This window comes from Artemia franciscana, chromosome 4 (assembly GCF_032884065.1).
Source record: "Artemia franciscana chromosome 4, ASM3288406v1, whole genome shotgun sequence".
NCBI lineage: Eukaryota > Metazoa > Arthropoda > Branchiopoda > Anostraca > Artemiidae > Artemia > Artemia franciscana.
In genome coordinates this window covers 26,852,022-26,869,239 of record NC_088866.1, presented here as the reverse complement: position 1 = coordinate 26,869,239, position 17,218 = coordinate 26,852,022, and the positions used below count along the sequence as shown (strand labels likewise).

Here is a 17,218-nt window from a genome sequence, read left to right as displayed (position 1 = left end):
GCCTGTTTCAAATATGTATTTCAGCATCTGACAGAGATTTTCGTGATGAACGAAAGGATTTCTTATTGGCTGTGGATACAAAACTGCTTGTTCTTAAAGTGCAAGAAACCTTAATTTTTTGTGCAGTTTCAGGGGGAAAGCCGAGAAGGAAACGATCTCCAACTCCTGAAAGAGAAATTCCTGAAAAGCACCCTCCTAAGGCACCAGAAATACCTCGAGGAAAGGAGAGAGAGAAGGAAGTGCGAGAAGAGGAGGAAGAAGAATACAGAACACCTGAGGTATCTCCAGAGCCTACCTCTCAATCTTTGCTTCCACAGCAACCAATGGAACTTGTTCCTTCAGCTTTACTGGTAAGATTGGGTACTGCAGGGCAAAATATACATTATATAAGTTGTTAATGCTATTGCTCACCAATATTGATCGTTAACGCATGAAAAACCACATGATATCTCTCAATTTCCGCTGGTTCAAAACCCAGCATACTCTTATCCTTTTTTCCTAATAACAGTAATGAAAATTAGGTATGGCCATACTTCAGTGTAGCCACAGTAATTCAAAAGCCACAACATCTAAAAATAACTATTCGTATCGATTGGGTAAATTTTTTGGTCCTATCCTATTTGATCCTCAAGACTGTTATTTTTTAAAATTTCTCTTTTTCACCTGCAAAATTGGTTGAGGACCTAAACTCTCGATATTCAATGCGATCAAAATCATCGTACATGAATAGAAAAGCTTTCATTGTGCACCCCGATCAGCTTTGCAACCCTGGCCTGGAAGAAAAATTTACGAAATCGTATTTGTTTTTACTAAATGCTCCAAAAAAAAATTCGCGTATGCGGCTACCGCCACACGTACACTGTTGAGCGTCGCTTTTTACTATACAAGGATAATCAATGGGATTTTCACATTAATTTTTCCTTTTTTCTTCTGTTTTCCTTTTTTGTGTCTTTTTCTATTTTCATTCATTTTCATTAGAATGAACCTACTACTATCACTTGTCACTCGGATTATACTTTATTTTTTAATTGAAACTATAGATGTCGCTGCATAGGCTGACAACATAGGTTCGTTGGAGCTACGAGAAGTGGAATATTTCTTTTCCCTAAAAAGTGTGGAGCTACTTTTGGGTGTTTGAGGGTGGGAGCAGGCTTGCATAGTACAGATGCTAACTCCACCTTGAAGGGTCTCTTTTTCATGACTCCTTCATAAGTCTGTTACTACTATACTGTTCTCGTTCGATTGGTGTTGGTCACGACAGTCGGAGAAGGGAAAACAACAAGCTGCTTCTAATTTTCAAGAGTCGGTAAACTACTGTCCTATCTATTCAAATCACTTCTTGCAGACTTGACCGAGTCGGACAACAGGTGCCCACTTGCGCATGCAAGAAGTGAATTCAAAAGCACTACTCTAGATTCTACCAGAGCCGGATTGTGAGCGACACCCCACCTAGTTAGCTTTGTCTGTAGTTGATGGCTTTTTCTTGCCATCTCCTTACATGATGCTGACTTGACACTGATTAAGTGCTCGGAGAGTCTCGAACGCATCTATCCGTTTGTTCTCCGTGCAGCTCCGTAAATTAGACAGTAACTTACTATCCGAGTAGACTACAGTTTACTACTATTGGTAGTTTCTGGTGCCTGACAAACTGGAAACTGCTGTTAAGACAACAGGTTTCCACCTTGAGAATTCTTAACACTAACTGCAGCGGTATGGATGAAGTTGCTACTCCCCACCTTTTCATTTCATACGCACCATTTGTTTCGTGTGCATCATCGCAGCAACATTTTCCATCTTTAGTCTATCCCGAAGCTTTGTCTTCATGTTTGACAAAACTGAGAACTGCCATTCTGACTCAGCAGACGAATGGGGGAGACAGCACAGCTGCAATATAAATTTGCACCACGAACAGAACCAAGGCACTCTACTGTTCTAAAATTCTATAAACCACTATTTCAAGAGCCATCGTATTGCACTGATGGACAACAGCCTGTGTTTGGTAATATTTGTAAACTCTTGAAACTGTTCATACTCATTGACCGGCTTTGGACTACAGCCAATATAGTTGACTAGGTCTCTAATAAAGTCTTCCACGCTTTCAGGTAAGAGTTTTGAAGCGTGAGAAGAGCTCACTGCCAAGGACTGACTAGAACAGCCTGAGGTGAACAGGTGAGGTACCTGTTCTTTGAGCGTATGCTTCCTATACAAATTTTTGGCAAAATTTAAAAACTTATTATTGATTGCCAATAATTTCTTTTTTTTTCAAAATTGCATGCTTTTTAGGAGCCATGTAAGAGGAGCAATGTTTTAAGAAATATGCTTAGTTTGTTCAAGAAATACTTCAAATAGGTTAATTAACAAATAAACCACCTAGCTTATTGCTTGTCTAAAAATTTGAAGGGAGTATATTTAACAGGAACGAAGTACAAATGAAAATTTACTATAATGCCAAACAATTGTCATACAAATAACATCGGTTGTTTGAAATTCGAGGAAAGAATTCAAGAATGTTCCGAAATTTTTTTATTTTTTTATGAAAAAAGAAAAACTAATATATTTTTTGTTGTCAGTTAAATGTCGTTCTAACCTTCAGAGGGCTGTAAAGGGGTGACAACCTTACTTATATTTGTGGTAATTTTTGTTTCTTTTACGTTTTGATGACTCGTTTAGTTTCTAGGCGGTTTAGCCTTTATTTTCATTTTAGTTATTTTCTGTTCTTTGTTGGCTTAGCACATTACATGACTATTTCTGGTCGTTTTAGGTTGTCATGTTGGTCTTTGGTTTTCTTTCAATACTTTTTTGGCAAGTTCTTCAATTAATTTTTTTTTTATTTTTTAATTGACGCTTTAAGTGATGGAAGATCTTAATTCTTTTTGTTTTGCTTGTCTGCTTTAGAACAAAAATTTCTGGATCACTAGTATATTTATACTGTTATTTGAACATGCTCCGTTTTGTAATGGATATGTAAAATTCTTGAAAAATTCTTAAGAAACAAGAGCTAAGAGCTCATATGGCACTTGTGACGAGATCGGAAGAGCCAAGAGCTCATATGGCATGAGCTCTAGCAAAATTCTAAGAATCAATAAATTGATTTGAAAGGAAAATCGGAGGCTTAATGCCGGTCAGGATTTAAAATAAGAGCTCTGAGACACAATATCCTTCTAAATATCAAAATTCATTAAGATCCGATCACCCACTCGTAAGTTAAAAATACCTAATTTTTTCAAATTTTTTCCTCTCCTTTCAACCCTCCCCCCCAAATGGTCGAATCGTGGAAAACAGCTTTATCAAGTCAGTTTGTGCAGGTCCCTGACACGCCTACCAATCTCCATCGTCCTAGCACATCCAGAAGCACCAAACTCGCCAAAGAACTGGACCCCCCTAACTCCGCCAAAGAGAGCAGATCCAATCCAGTTACTTCAATCACGTATCTACGACATTTGCTTATTTTACACACCAAGTTTCACACCATCTCTCCACTCTAAACGCTTTCCAAGATTTCTGGTTTCCCCCTCCAACTCCCCCCAATGTCGCCAGATCTGGTCAGGATTTAAAATAAGAGCTCTGAGACGTGACTTCCTTCAAATTTCATTAAGATCTGGTCAACCATTCTTAAGTCAAAAATACCTCAATTTTTCTAGTTTTCCCGAATTAACACCCCTCAACTTCCCCAAAGAGAGCAGATCCGTTCCAATAATGTCAATCACGTATCTAAGACTTGTTCTTATTCTTCCCATCAAGTTTCATCCCGATCTCTCCACTCTAAGTGTTTTCCAAGATTTCTGGTTTTTAAAGATTTCTGTTTCTCCCCTTCAACCCCCTATGTCCCCGGATCCGATTCGAAATGAAAATGGAGCATCTGAGACATAAAGATCTTTCTATATATCAGGTTTCATTTTCCAACATTTCCAGGCTCCCCCTCCAACTCCCCCAATGTCACTAGATCCGGTCGTGATTTTAAATAAGAGCTCTGAAGCACAAAATCCTTCTAAATATCAAATTTCGTTAGGATCTGATCACCCGTTCGTAAGTTAAAAATACCTCATTTTTTCTAATTTTTCCGAATTAACCGTCCCCTCCCTAGATGGTCTAATCGGGGAAACGACTATTTCTAATTTAATATGGTCTGGTTTCTGATACGCCTGCCAATTTTCATTATCCTAGCTTATCTGGAAGTGCCTAAACTAGCAAAACCTAGGGACAGACAGACAGACTGGCCGACGAACAGAATGTGCGATCGTTATATGTCACTTGGTTAATATCAAGTGCCATAAAAACTTAAGAAAATTTATTAAGAATAAAAAGCTTAAGAAAATTTGCCTTATTTTCAAAAATGAAAGAAACACTTCTAAAAACAAATGGTATTAATGAAGGTGATACCAACCATCAGATTTAGCATATCTGAGAACCTTAGATTTCAAGCGCTATTTACAAAAATTCAGAATTTTGCATTTTTTTTTTTTTTGCCTGAAGAGAGATCATGAATGTTTTTTTTTCCAGGAATGGTTCTAAAGGACGGAGGGGGCTCGTTCAAACGAAAATAGAAAATTATGGTGTCCTTTATAAGTAACCAAAAAGATTGGTGCTAAACTAGCCCCCCTCTCACTCCCCTTTTTCCTTAAAAACATCTTATCAAAATTCCGAGATAGGCGTTCGATTAAGTATAGTTGGAATGAGACTCTAGGCACGCGTGCCTTGCTAAAAGATAACAAACAAGTATTGGTCCAATAAGAGCGGCACACTTACTCGTGCCATCGAACCAAACACTTGGAAAACTATAGGTTCCATGACCGACTATCTACCTTAGCTCTACTGCCCTAGGAACGACGCATGGCCGATAATAGACATATCTATTAACAAATGAACTAACATAATTTTTATACAATCCTAATAACCAGGTTAATTCCAGATTTGCCTCTCAATCAATTGGACTATCTTTCTTGGCTTTTTTTCTATGATTAGCCATGACTTGATGCCTACAACTATTTGACTTAAATTCAAACGAAAATAGTTGATTTTTGAATTAAAATCAAATAGTTGTGGGCATCAAGTCATGGCTAATTGTAGAAAAAGCCAGGACAGATAGTCCAATTGAGTGAGAGGCAATTCTTGTATTAAACCCCCTTATTATACATCTGATGTCTCTCAAAGACGTCTTATGAAAATTCCGAGATGGGCATCCGATTAAGTATAGTTGAAATGTCCAGTAACTATTCCTTTGGTGTCGATAAGAATAAGACCCGCATAGCCCACTGAAAAGGGATGTTAAGTTTTTGAATTTGCCCATTGTTCAAATATAGTATTTATTATTGGGGAAAGTGTGACATTTTTTAGGGGAATTATCTGCGGGGACGGGGACTTTTCATGGAGAGGAAAGTTTTTGGGGAAAATTTTGCAAGGGTAATTTTACGGGGGGGATTTCCCGGCATGGTTTGAAAAACGTTACGAAATTAAATCTTAAAAAGTTTTTACGACTGGAAGTAAGGAGCAACGTTAAAGCTAAAAGGAACAGAAATTATTCCGTATGGGAGGGCTACCTTTTCCTACGCTAAGGATCTTTGACAGATTGCTCAAACACAAGGGCCCGTTGAATTTGAATTAGAAGCATTTTTAAGAACTTCAATACTTCAGCAGAAAGAGTGAGTATTGAGGAAGGTTAGTCCCCCTCATATACGGAGCACTGTGTTTCTTTGAAGTTTCAATGTTGGTCCCCACTTCCAGTCGATTTTTTTTTTATCTCGTTGTGAGAGCTAATGTTCCGTTCTTACTAAAAACTGTTCGCTAATAAAAGTACAACAAATTGAAACACATTCTTCATTTTATTATGTCTCCTGCTTAATTATGCAACTTATCAGCTTTTCTATTTTCCCCGGCCGAATAAGTTATGGTTTAAGTCTTTGAGTACTCTGTCTAACATTCTAATAAAGTTATGGTTAAAAAATAATAGAAATTTCTGATGCACTAGCAAATGTCCCTTCATTTAACTATAGGCCTATACTCATTGCATTTGCATATTTTAACCTTCCATTTGAAACCAATTTTCGAATGCGTAAACTTAGTTCAAAGTAGTTTATATACAGGGGTAGGCCCTTCGGGCCACGGCCTTCCCAAAATTTCAAGGGCTTACTATTTCTGAACAACAAAACAAAGAAAGCAAAAACGTAACCAAATGAATATTATCCTTTATCCTTTTTTCCCGTTCTTCGTCTTAGTTCGTGCATAATGTGCAGCTAGTCTGGTCTTAGAACAAATTATTCTTGTATAATCTTTTTTATTTTTCACACAGTTATCCCACGTTGAGTTTATTGCTTGTTAATTGCGAAATTCGCAACTAATTGACCAAATGGTAAAAGTTGAGACCTATGCTATAATAGACTCGTTTCACTTTTCTATACATTCATCCATTGGGTGAAAGCTCCATGGGTTCTAACACCACACATTTACATACAGCAGCTTGTTGTATTTATAGATGGCTGATTTTTAATTCAATACGATTCCTCGATTCCATGTGGAGAGTTCGGCCTTATTTGCCAAAGAACTCCCCAGTCAGTTAATTTCAGTCTAAATCTGGGTACAATTTGCGTTCGTTACTTTGTGCTCTTAGTCGGTATATATAAATATATATATATATATATATATATATATATATATATATATATATATATATATATATATATATATATATATATATATATATAATCCAATTTCTAGTCTGTTACTAATCTGATTTCTAGGACACTCATCCTGCTTCCCAACGTCAAACAGCAGTAGTTCCTCCAAGAGTATTAAGTCAAGAGGAGAAAGAGCGAGCAGGAGAAAAACCTCAGGAGAAAGTCCCACCTACTCCGCAGAAGCGAGAATATGGGAGAAGAAGATTGGAAGTGAAGTCACAACCACTTCCATCGAAGCCTGAGGAGGAGCAGGCATTCAGAAAGTACTACTTTATTTATAAATATTTAGCATATGTTCGTTCGATGATGAACATTAACTTGCTCGTTTATAAGTACTTACGTAATAGTACCTTTTTTTTATGTGGTGCAGATAAATGAAAAAAACCCATCATTTTCGTGTATTTACAGAGAATATGGAAGCATTGTTTTAGAAGTCGGGAGAAATTAAGCTTGGATGCCCTATGTTTATCGATTATTCAGAAAAGACGTACGGATATTATCACATTTAAATTTGAATTTGTGTGCTTGCTTAAAAAAAACGTGGGGTGGTTAAGAGGACAGCATTTGGTAAATTGTTGGTTTTCTAATTCACTAGCTACAATATGAAGAACATACCTCACAATGGCCTTTTAACACTTCTAATTTATTTATCGCTACTATCGCAAATGCTTCCCGGCCCTTCATAATCAACCCAGACACAACCCTAGGCAATATAGCTTACAAGAATGTGTTTTTTCTTCAACTGTTAAATAAACCACCTGTCAATGATAAATAAGCAAAAAAAGAGGCAATACAAACCAAGGAATGGTTTATACCATCATACCTCTTAACAGCACAGAAGTAATGATATTAAGATAATTTGATAATGTTATTTAAAGGATTATTTCTCAACAGAATATTTAAGTTATTTTTTGCTTGTCTTAATTATCTTATTGTCAGTTACTTCTGTATTTTTGAGAGCAGTAGCTAATTGATTATATATTCCACTTTAGTACTTTTTATATATAGTAGTTGTTGTAGTCTATATATTTATTTGATTTTTCTTTTTATTCTCTTGATTTTAGTCTTTCCTTTTTATTTTTTTATGACTTAAATTCTTTTCCTTTTTTTAGCATTTAGGACACATTGTTCTTATGCACGTGAAATGCTCATTAAATTTTTAAGTTTTTCTTTCAACTGGGATTGAACCTCCGTTTTCAAGATCTACTTCTTTGAATTATTTGCACTTTGCCTATAAAAAGAAAATAAAAGAAATAATTATTATGAGTGTAGATAATTTGCAAATACCATGTTAATATCTTTTTTTTTTCTTATTTGTCTAACTTCACTGTTTGCCACTGTTCTCCATTCTTTGCATTTAATTTATAGTTTTTGTCTTCGAACTATGCGTTAGTATTTTTTATGATTTTATTTACGGCCAGATGTTCAAACTTCGCTTCTCTTTGGGATTCCTCTCTAACCTTTCCGGCGGTGTATAATACTACTACTACTAACAAGAACTCATCATATATCCAAACCACCTGAGAACAATTCAGCTGCGCAAGTTTTTCCTCCCACCCCTATATTTTTAATGGTTCATTCTACCTCCTTCTATGAACTTTAAATTTCTACTAAATTCTTCCTTACGACCTCCACCCAACCATTTGGGACCGAGTGTAATGCATATTTTTTAAATAAAATCTATTCGATTCATTGTTTTCAATTCTTACAGGGAAGTATCAGAACCGCCTGTAGGGAAAGAGCCTCCACCAAGGCGTGGAGTTCCGCGTAAAGAGGCTAAACCGGAGAGGCTAGCTCCTCCTCCCCCTCCTCCTCCACAGCCGCAAAGTCAGACTATTCCGATAGAATATGAAGCTCCAAGGGAGCCGAGCACCCAAGTTGTTCCTGTAGATTTTGGGATCCAGTCTCAGGAAGCTTTGGTCGAAGATATAAGTAATCTCGGAAAGGACATTAGGACAAGCACAAGCCTTGAAGCGACTCCCGTGAAAAGGGTTGGAAACGTGAAAGACGCCGATGCAGTTCAAGTTACGGTAGAAAAGGTATTTGGTCTTATTTTTTCTAAACCTTTATATATTTACAATTGTAGATTACAGAAACTATACTAAATATCCCATTATTGTAATCACAATTATTTACAAATGTTTTTTTCTTGAATCTTAGTATGTAAGTTAATGAAACAGAATAAAATAAAAAAATAAATCAAAACCAAAAAATAATACGGAAATAATAAATATATTTCAAGTAATAATTCAATTAAATAATAATTTTTTTTCACATTGACTTTCCGCGTTTTGTTTCGTGGGTTTTTTCCTTGGCCTTTTTCATTGAATATAATATTTTTTTCGCGCTGAACAAGAGAGGTGGTTGTCCTCTCAAAATATTTGCTTTGTGTGTTTTTTCAGTGTGCTCGTTTGGCCTTAAAAACCCTCCATTGTTGATCGTTTTCTTTCTTTGTATTACAGTAACTGCTTTAAAATGTTTTTACTATTCCATCTTTTTGATAATTAATTAGTTAAAAGAAAACTAGTTTTTAAAATGTTATCTATATATATAAAAATAAGTTGTCTGTGGATCTGTGGATCGTGGATCAGGTGACGTCATGTTTCGGCTGACGTCATGAAATTAGTTGCCATCATTTTTGCTTTGAAGGTGACGTCATTCAAGTTATATAAGACATATGTTCGCGTAGAATTCTATTAATGTTTAAGTTTACAATGACTGATGAAGATGCTCAAAGAGTCTATGCCAAAAAACTTGCTGCTGATAGAGAAAGTCAGAAAAGAAAGCGTGCAGAGGAATCAAAAGAACAGCAAGGAAACAGGCTTGAGGCTAAAGAACGCAAAACCGCGCAGTTAGATGAAGATCCACCTGGACAGCGAGAGTCAAAACATATTAAAACTGAAAATGATAGCGATGATGATTGGGTTTGGGATTTTGACTTGGATAAGGTCATCAATGACTACCAGATTTTAGTTAAAAAAACAAAGGTTCGGCGATATGTATTTCATAGTGAAGCTGAAAAATAAAGAAGAAAAAGAAAACTGAAAAAAGAAAAAAGAGAAATTACAGACTGGGATACCGGGACACAAATGACGACCGGGACACAGGGAATATAAATGACGACCAGGACACAGGTATTTAAGAATATCGTTCAAAGACAAATTTTTAATTGTAAGAAGACCGTTGAAAGAGAAATTTCTAATTGTAAAATGACTGAAAAACCTACAATGGCAACGGTACCACCATCGAAGTAGATAACCAGTGGGTTTACGGCCAACCTACCATCTTCAAAGATACCACGATAGGAAGACTCTACACCGTTCACCCCAATCAACATGAATGCTTCTTTCTACGCCTGCTTTTGGTGAATGTACCCGGTCCGACATCCTTTGAGTATTTGAGAACTGTAAACGGTACTATACATAACACTTACCGTAGTGCATGCCAAGCTCTGAATTTATTGGAGAATGACCAACACTGGGATAACTGCATCAATGACGCGTGCGAAACGTCAACCCCAAGTCAAATTCGTACACTTGCTCTCCATCAGCTCCTACAGAGTTATGGGAAAAATATAAGTCAAAAATGTCCGAAGATATACTCCATCGAAAACAGTTAGAGACGTCAGAAATGACTTTTGATTTTACATCAGAAATTTATAACGACACTTTATTTATTATAGAAGATTTGTGCGTACGTATGGCAAACAAACCTCTTCAGGATTTGGGAATGCCTTCACCTAACCGTATCGCTGCTGTTTCGACATGTGTAGAATTGGATCGTGAACAAAGTTACAGTACGAGTGATCTATTGTCGTATGTACAAAATAACATTTACAAGTTAACGTCGGAACAAAAAGACATTTATGATACGATAGACTCAATTTCAGGACGTATACAACTACCTGCTGATTTCTGTAGTTTAGTGACGTCCAAAAATGAATTGATTGAAAAAGTATTTCCGAATATTCTAAAAAATTATAAAAATAATAAATGGCTAAGTGAAAGAGCGATTCTCGCACCCAAAAATATAGACGTCCACGAAATCAACAATATTGTTTTGACCAAGATTCGAGACCAGGCAGTCCTTTGCAAGTCAGTCGACACAGTTTTGGAACCAAATGAAGCGGTTAATTATCCATCTGAATTTTTAAATTCCATATATCTTTCAGGGTTTCCACTACACGTGCTACAACTAAAAATAGGCGTACCAATAATACTTTTAAGAAATATCAACCCACCAAAGCTTTGTAATGGCACGCGACTTGCCGTAAAAAAAACAATGGAAAGCCTAATAGAGACATTTATGATACGATAGACTCAATTTCAGGACGTATACAACTAGCTGCTGATTTCTGTAGTTTAGTAACGTCCAAAAATGAATTGATTGAAAAAGTATTTCCGAATATTCTAAAAAATTATAAAAATAATAAATGGCTAAGTGAAAGAGCGATTCTCGCACCCAAAAATATAGACGTCCACGAAATCAACAATATTGTTTTGACCAAGATTCGAGACCAGGCAGTCCTTTGCAGGCAGGCAGACCAGGCAGTCCACGCGACTTGCCGTAAAAAAAACAATGGAAAGCCTAATAGAGGCGACAATCTTGACAGGGCCTTTTGAGGGTGAGGCTGTTCTTATTCCTCGCATTCCCATGATTCCAACGGATCTGCCTTTTCAATTTAAAAGATTGCAATTCCCAATTCGATTAGCATTTGCAATCACCATTAACAAAGCTCAAGGTCAATCATTAGAAAAATGTGGTATAGATCTTAATACTGATTGTTTTTCCCATGGACAATTGTACGTTGCATGTTCGAGGGTCGGTAAACCTGACAATCTATTTATATGCAGCGACAATTGGACAGCGAAGAATGTTGTATATTCGCAAGTTTTACGCAGTTATTTGTATTGTATCCATCTATCTATCTATCTATATAAAAACGAGTTGTGTGTATGCATGTTTGTTTGTTTGTAAAAAGAGCGTTTGCATATGACGTCATTATTAGTGCATACGGCTTTGTATATGCACAGACAATGGGAAAGCCAAGAATGTTGTATATTCGCAATTTTTACGTAGTTTAACTCCTGCAGACGAAATGAATGCTTGCCTGAAAAATTCTAATTTATGGGCACACGTAAAAATATTAAAATTAACTACAAATATGCGTGTCCGATTGCAAAACGATGATTCTGGTCAAACATTTTCAGATCAATTGCTGGCAATTGGAAACGGAAAGCTTCCAGTAGTGGGAAAGCCAAAAATGTTGTATATTCGCAATTTTTACGTAGTTTGAAACACATATATAAATCTATCTATATTCACAGGTGGGACACAGGGACACAACTACAATGGCGCGTAACTAATATGGCGCGTAACGACTTACGCGCGCGGGGGGGCTTGGGGGGCGCGTAGCGCCCCACCAACTAGGTGTTGGGGTGGCGCGAAGCGCCACCCCAACAGCTAGTTCTACATAAAAAGGGCGACATTCAAACTTAAAACGTGGAGGAATAAGTCAAACTTTTAATGATTGCTAGGGAACGTTTAAATGTAGTGTTGGTATGTTTGATAAGCCCACTGTGTTTTAATGTAACAGTTTTATTACGAGGTGAAGTAACCATCGACTGTTCCGTAACTTAACAATAAAACATATATTGAGATTGCTTAAAATTGCATTATTTGATCTTCTGCAATATTGAATCTTTCAGTATGCCGCAGTAGCTAATATTAGGGCACCGAGCATTGTTAAGTGAAAATGACAGTTATTCAAACTCAATGGCAAAGCAACTTTAACTTCTTTTCATTTTATTTGCTTTAGAAAGTAAAGTCACTAGGGTATTAGGCGTCTGGTTATTTGTAACGTCAACCATACAAGAAAAGAAAATTCCAAAAGCAGTTAAGGTCCTAAGGGAATTACCCCAAGTTTTAATCTATCTAGATCGTTTTTTTACACCTGAAAACTAACAATCAAACAGTTCGTGGTAACGAACTGTAGTAAGGAGTGACCCGGCTCAATAGTAACCAAAACTCTAAAAAAATTGAATTTTGATATCAATAGCTGCATCAAAAGAATCGCATTTTAATGCTGGTTTTAAATATACATGTTTCATCAAGTTTAGTCTTACCCATCAAAAGTTAAGAGCCTGAGAAAAGTTGCCTTAATTAAGAAAATAGGGGGAAACACCCCCTAAAAGTCGTAGAATCTTAACGAAAATGACACCATCAGATTCAGCGTATTAGAGAACCCTACTGTAGAAGTTTCAAGCTCCTATCTACAAAAATGTGGAATTTTGTATTTTTTGCCAGAAGACAAATAACGGGTGCGTGTTTACTTGTTTGTTTGTTTGTTTTTTTTTTTTTTTTTTTTTTCCCAGGGGTCATCGTATCGACCAAGTGGTCCTAGAATGTCGCAAGAGGGCTCATTCTAACGGAAATGGAAAGTTCTAGTGCCCTTTTTAAGTGACCAAAAAAATTGGAGGGCATCTAGGCCCCCTCACACGCTAATTTTTTCCCCAAAGTCAACGAATCAAAATTTTGAGATAGCCATTTTGTTCAGCATAGTCGAAAACCATAATAACTATGTCTTTGGGGATGACTTACTTCCCCACAATCCCTGGGGGAGGGGCTGCAAGTTACAAACTTTGACCAGTGTTTACATATAGTAATGGTTATTGGGAAGTGTACAGACGTTTTCAGGGGGATTTTATTTTGTTTAGGGGTGGGGCTGAGGGGAGGGGGCTATGTTGGAGGATCTTTCCTTGGAGGAATATGTCGTGGGGGAAGAAAAATTCAATGAAAAGGGCGCAGGATTTTCTAGCATTACTATAAGAAAACAATGAAAAATAAACATGAAAACGTTTTTTCAAATGAAAGGAAGGAGTAGCATTGAAACTTAAAACGGACAGAGATTATTACGCATATGAGGGGTTCTAAAAATACTTTAGCATAAAGAGCGAGGTATTTAGGAGGAGATAATTACCTCGCTCTTTATGCTAAAGTATTTTTAGTAATTTCAACTATTTATTCTACGGCCTTTCTGATTCAGGGGTCATTCTTAAAGAATTAGGACAAAACCTACGATTTAGTGTAAAGAGCGAGGTATTAACGAGGGTACAAACCCCCTCGTATACATAATAAAAATATAAGATTATGAAAGTTTGTTACGTAAGTTAATTCTTAAGTTACGTATATTTTTTACTAATAAAAACGTTCGTTAAAAATTAAAAGTTCTAGTTGCCTTTTTAAGTAACCGAAAAGTTGGAGGGCAACTAGGCCTCCTTTTCCACCCCTTATTTCTCAAAATCGTCTGATCAAAACTAAGAGAAAGCTATTTAGCCAAAAAAAGAATTAATATACAAATTTCATTTTAATAATTTATGTGCGGAGAGCCAAAACCAAACATGCATTAATTCAAAAACGTTTAGAAATTAAATAAAAAAAAATAATTTTTTTAGCTGAAAGTAAGGAGCGACATTAAAACTTAAAACGAACAGAAATTACTCCGTATATGAAATGGGTTGTCCCCTCCGCAATCCCTCGCTCTTTACGCTAAAGTTTGACTCTTTGCCACAATTCTACTTTTTAAAACAATTAAAAGCTTTAGCGTAAAGAGCGAGGGATTGCGGAGGGGACAACCCATTTCATATACGGAGTAATTTCTGTTCGTTTTAAGTTTTAATGTCGCTCCTTACTTTCAGCTAAAAAAATTAGTTTTTTTTATTTAATTATCTAATTAAGACAAATCTTGTTAAACGAATAATAATCACCGGGTGAAGTTCGGTCCCTTTATATAGGAATTATTATTGCTATAATTTGTATGCCTTGATGTATGGCATTTAATGCGAAGCAATTAAAAATCGGAAGATTAACTTCACAGCTATCAAATGGGAAGGCCTTTCTCCAAAACCTCGAGAGCAACTTGTTGGCAAAAGCTTTTAAGCTTAAGCAGTCTCTAACTTCAGTCAGCAGACGATTTCTGAAGAATATTAAAGGGGCTGAGATGGGAAAATGAACTTTTCAAAGTGTTGACATATGTATATTGTTTATTTCACACGGAAAATGGTAGTACGTAAATTTTCAGAAAAATAGTTTTGTTTTCAAAAAAAACTTACAAATAAATAAATAAATATTCAAATATTGTTATTAAGATAATATTCAAATTATCTAGTTTAGAGTCTCTTAGCTTGAAAATGTTGGTGAAGAGAAGCTCCTCTGTACAAATTAATCTTTTTGCTCTCTTGAAAAAGTTGTCTGGGAGGGAGGGTCGTGAAGTGCCTTAACATATGAGTTCAGCAGAGTTAAATGTGTTGTGACTTCTTCTACCATTTCCAGACAACTACTACAAAAACGGCAGCTGTGATTCCATCCAGCAGAATATCACCTCGTTTGGCTTCTTTGGCTGGTTTTAGGAGGGAGCAGCGGCAGCCATGAATAGCACTAATGAACGAGTAAGGACTGGAAATGGAAGAGTTCTTTATTTTTATTCGAAAAATACTTTTTGATTACTTTTTTTATTACATTTTATGAACATTACTTATAGAATGGTTTTTATTGAAATTATGTAGATAGGAACGACAAGATAGAAAGATTCGTGAGTGTAGGGGGGGGGGATTAATGGGGTCTAGCTTGACAAGTGCCCCGTTCGTTTTTTATGGTACTCGGTAAATACCAAGTGGCATATAGCGGTCGCAAATTCTGTCGGTCGGTCGGTCAGTCGGTCCCGGTTCTGCTAGTTTAGACACTTCCAGATAAGCTAGGACGATGAAATTTGGCAGGAATATCAGGTACCAGACCAGATTAAGTTAGAAATAGTCTTTTAGCCGATTCGATCATCTGGGGGGCGGGAGTGGGGGGACGGATAATTCGGAAAAATTAGAAAAAATGAGGTATTTTTAACTTACGAAGGAGCTATCGGATCTTAATGAAATTTCATATTCAGAAGGACCTCGTAACTCCATCTCTTACATTGAATTCCGACTAGATCCGGTGACATTGGGGGAAGTTGGAGGGGGAACTTAAAAAAAACGCTTAGAGTGGAGAGATCAGGATGAAACTAGGTGGGAAGAATAAGCAGAAGTCCTAGATAAATGATTAACATAACCAAACTGAATCCGCTCTCTTTGAGGGAGTTGGAGGGGGTGTTAATTCGGAAAAATTAGAAAAATTGAGGTATTTTTAAGTTACGAATGGGTGATCGAATCTTAATGAAATTTGTTATTTAAAACAATATTGTGTCTCAAGAGTTCATTTTAAATCCCAGCCGGGTCTGGTGACATTGGAAAGAGTTGGAGGGAAGAACCTAAAATCTTGGAAAACGCTTAGAGTGGAGGGATCGGGATGAAACGTGGTGGGAAGAATATGGACAAGTTCTAGATGCATGATTGACCGAGCCGGAATGGATTCGCTCTCTTTGGAGGAGTTGGGGGGAGGGTTAATTCTGAAAAATTAGAAAAATGAGGTATTTTTAACTTACGAAGGAGTGGTCGGATCTTAATGAAATTTCATTTTGAAGGATCTCATAACTCAGATCTCTTTTTAAAATCCTGAGCGGACCCAGTGTTATTGGGGGGAGTTAGGGGGGCGTAAATCTTGGAAAACGCTTAAAGCGGAGAGATCAGGATGAAAATTGGTGGGAAGAATAAGAAGAAGTCTTAGATACGTGATTGACATAACCAGACTGAACCCGCTCTCTTTGAGGGAGTTGGAGGGGGTGTTAATTCGGAAAAATTAGAAAAATTGAGTTATTTTTAAGTTACAAACGGGTGATCGAATCTTAATGAAATTTGCTATTTAAAACAATATTGTGTCTCAGAGCTCATTATAAATCCCGGCCGGGTCCGGTGTCATTGGGGAGAGTTGGAGGAGAGAACCTAAAATCTTTGAAAACGCTTAGAGTGGAGGGATCGGGATGAAACTTGGTGGAAAGAATAAGGACAAGTCCTAGATACATGATTGACAAAACCAGAATGGATTGGCTCTCTTTGAGGGAGTTGGAGGGGGTGTTGACTCGGAAAAATTAGAAAAATTGAGGTATTTTCAACTTAAGAACGGGCGATCGGATCTTAATGAAATTTGATATTTAGAAGGATATCATGTCTCAGAGCTCTTATTTCAAATCCCGACCGGATCTAGTGACACGAGTTGGAGGGGGGATCCTAAAATCTTGGAAAACACTTACGAGTGGAGGGATCGGGATGAAACTTGGTGGGAAAAATTAGCACAAGTTCTAGATACGTGATTGACATAACTGGAAGTTCTTTGTTCTCTTTGGAAGAGTTGGGGGGAGGCTTGATTCTGAAAAATAAGAAAAAATGATGCATTTTTAGCTTACGAAGGAGTCATCAGATCTTAATGAAATTTCATATTTAGAACGATCTCGTAACTTGGAAAACGATTAGAGTGGAGAGATCAGGATGAAAATTGGTGGGAAGAATATGCACAAGTCCTAGATACGTGATTGACAAAGCCGGCCTGAATCCGCTCTCTTTGGGGTAGTTGGACGGGGTGTTAATTTGGAAAAATTAGAAGGATATCGTGTCTCACAGCTC

General features: G+C 36.8%; 1 protein-coding gene across 2 annotated transcripts in view; it reads left to right on the top strand.

Annotated features, from left to right (window-relative positions):
* Window positions 1-15,203, top strand: part of LOC136026229 (proteoglycan 4-like) — a 56,971-nt gene extending 41,768 nt beyond the window's left edge. For both annotated transcript variants that reach the window (XM_065702566.1, XM_065702565.1), the window contains exons 3-6: window positions 127-350; window positions 6,735-6,934; window positions 8,383-8,710; window positions 15,003-15,203. In XM_065702566.1, the coding sequence (XP_065558638.1) occupies window positions 127-350; window positions 6,735-6,934; window positions 8,383-8,710; window positions 15,003-15,101 (851 nt within the window). In that variant the 3' untranslated portion in view covers window positions 15,102-15,203. The remainder of the gene's footprint in view (window positions 1-126; window positions 351-6,734; window positions 6,935-8,382; window positions 8,711-15,002) is intronic.
* The last annotated feature ends 2,015 nt before the right edge of the window (window positions 15,204-17,218 follow it).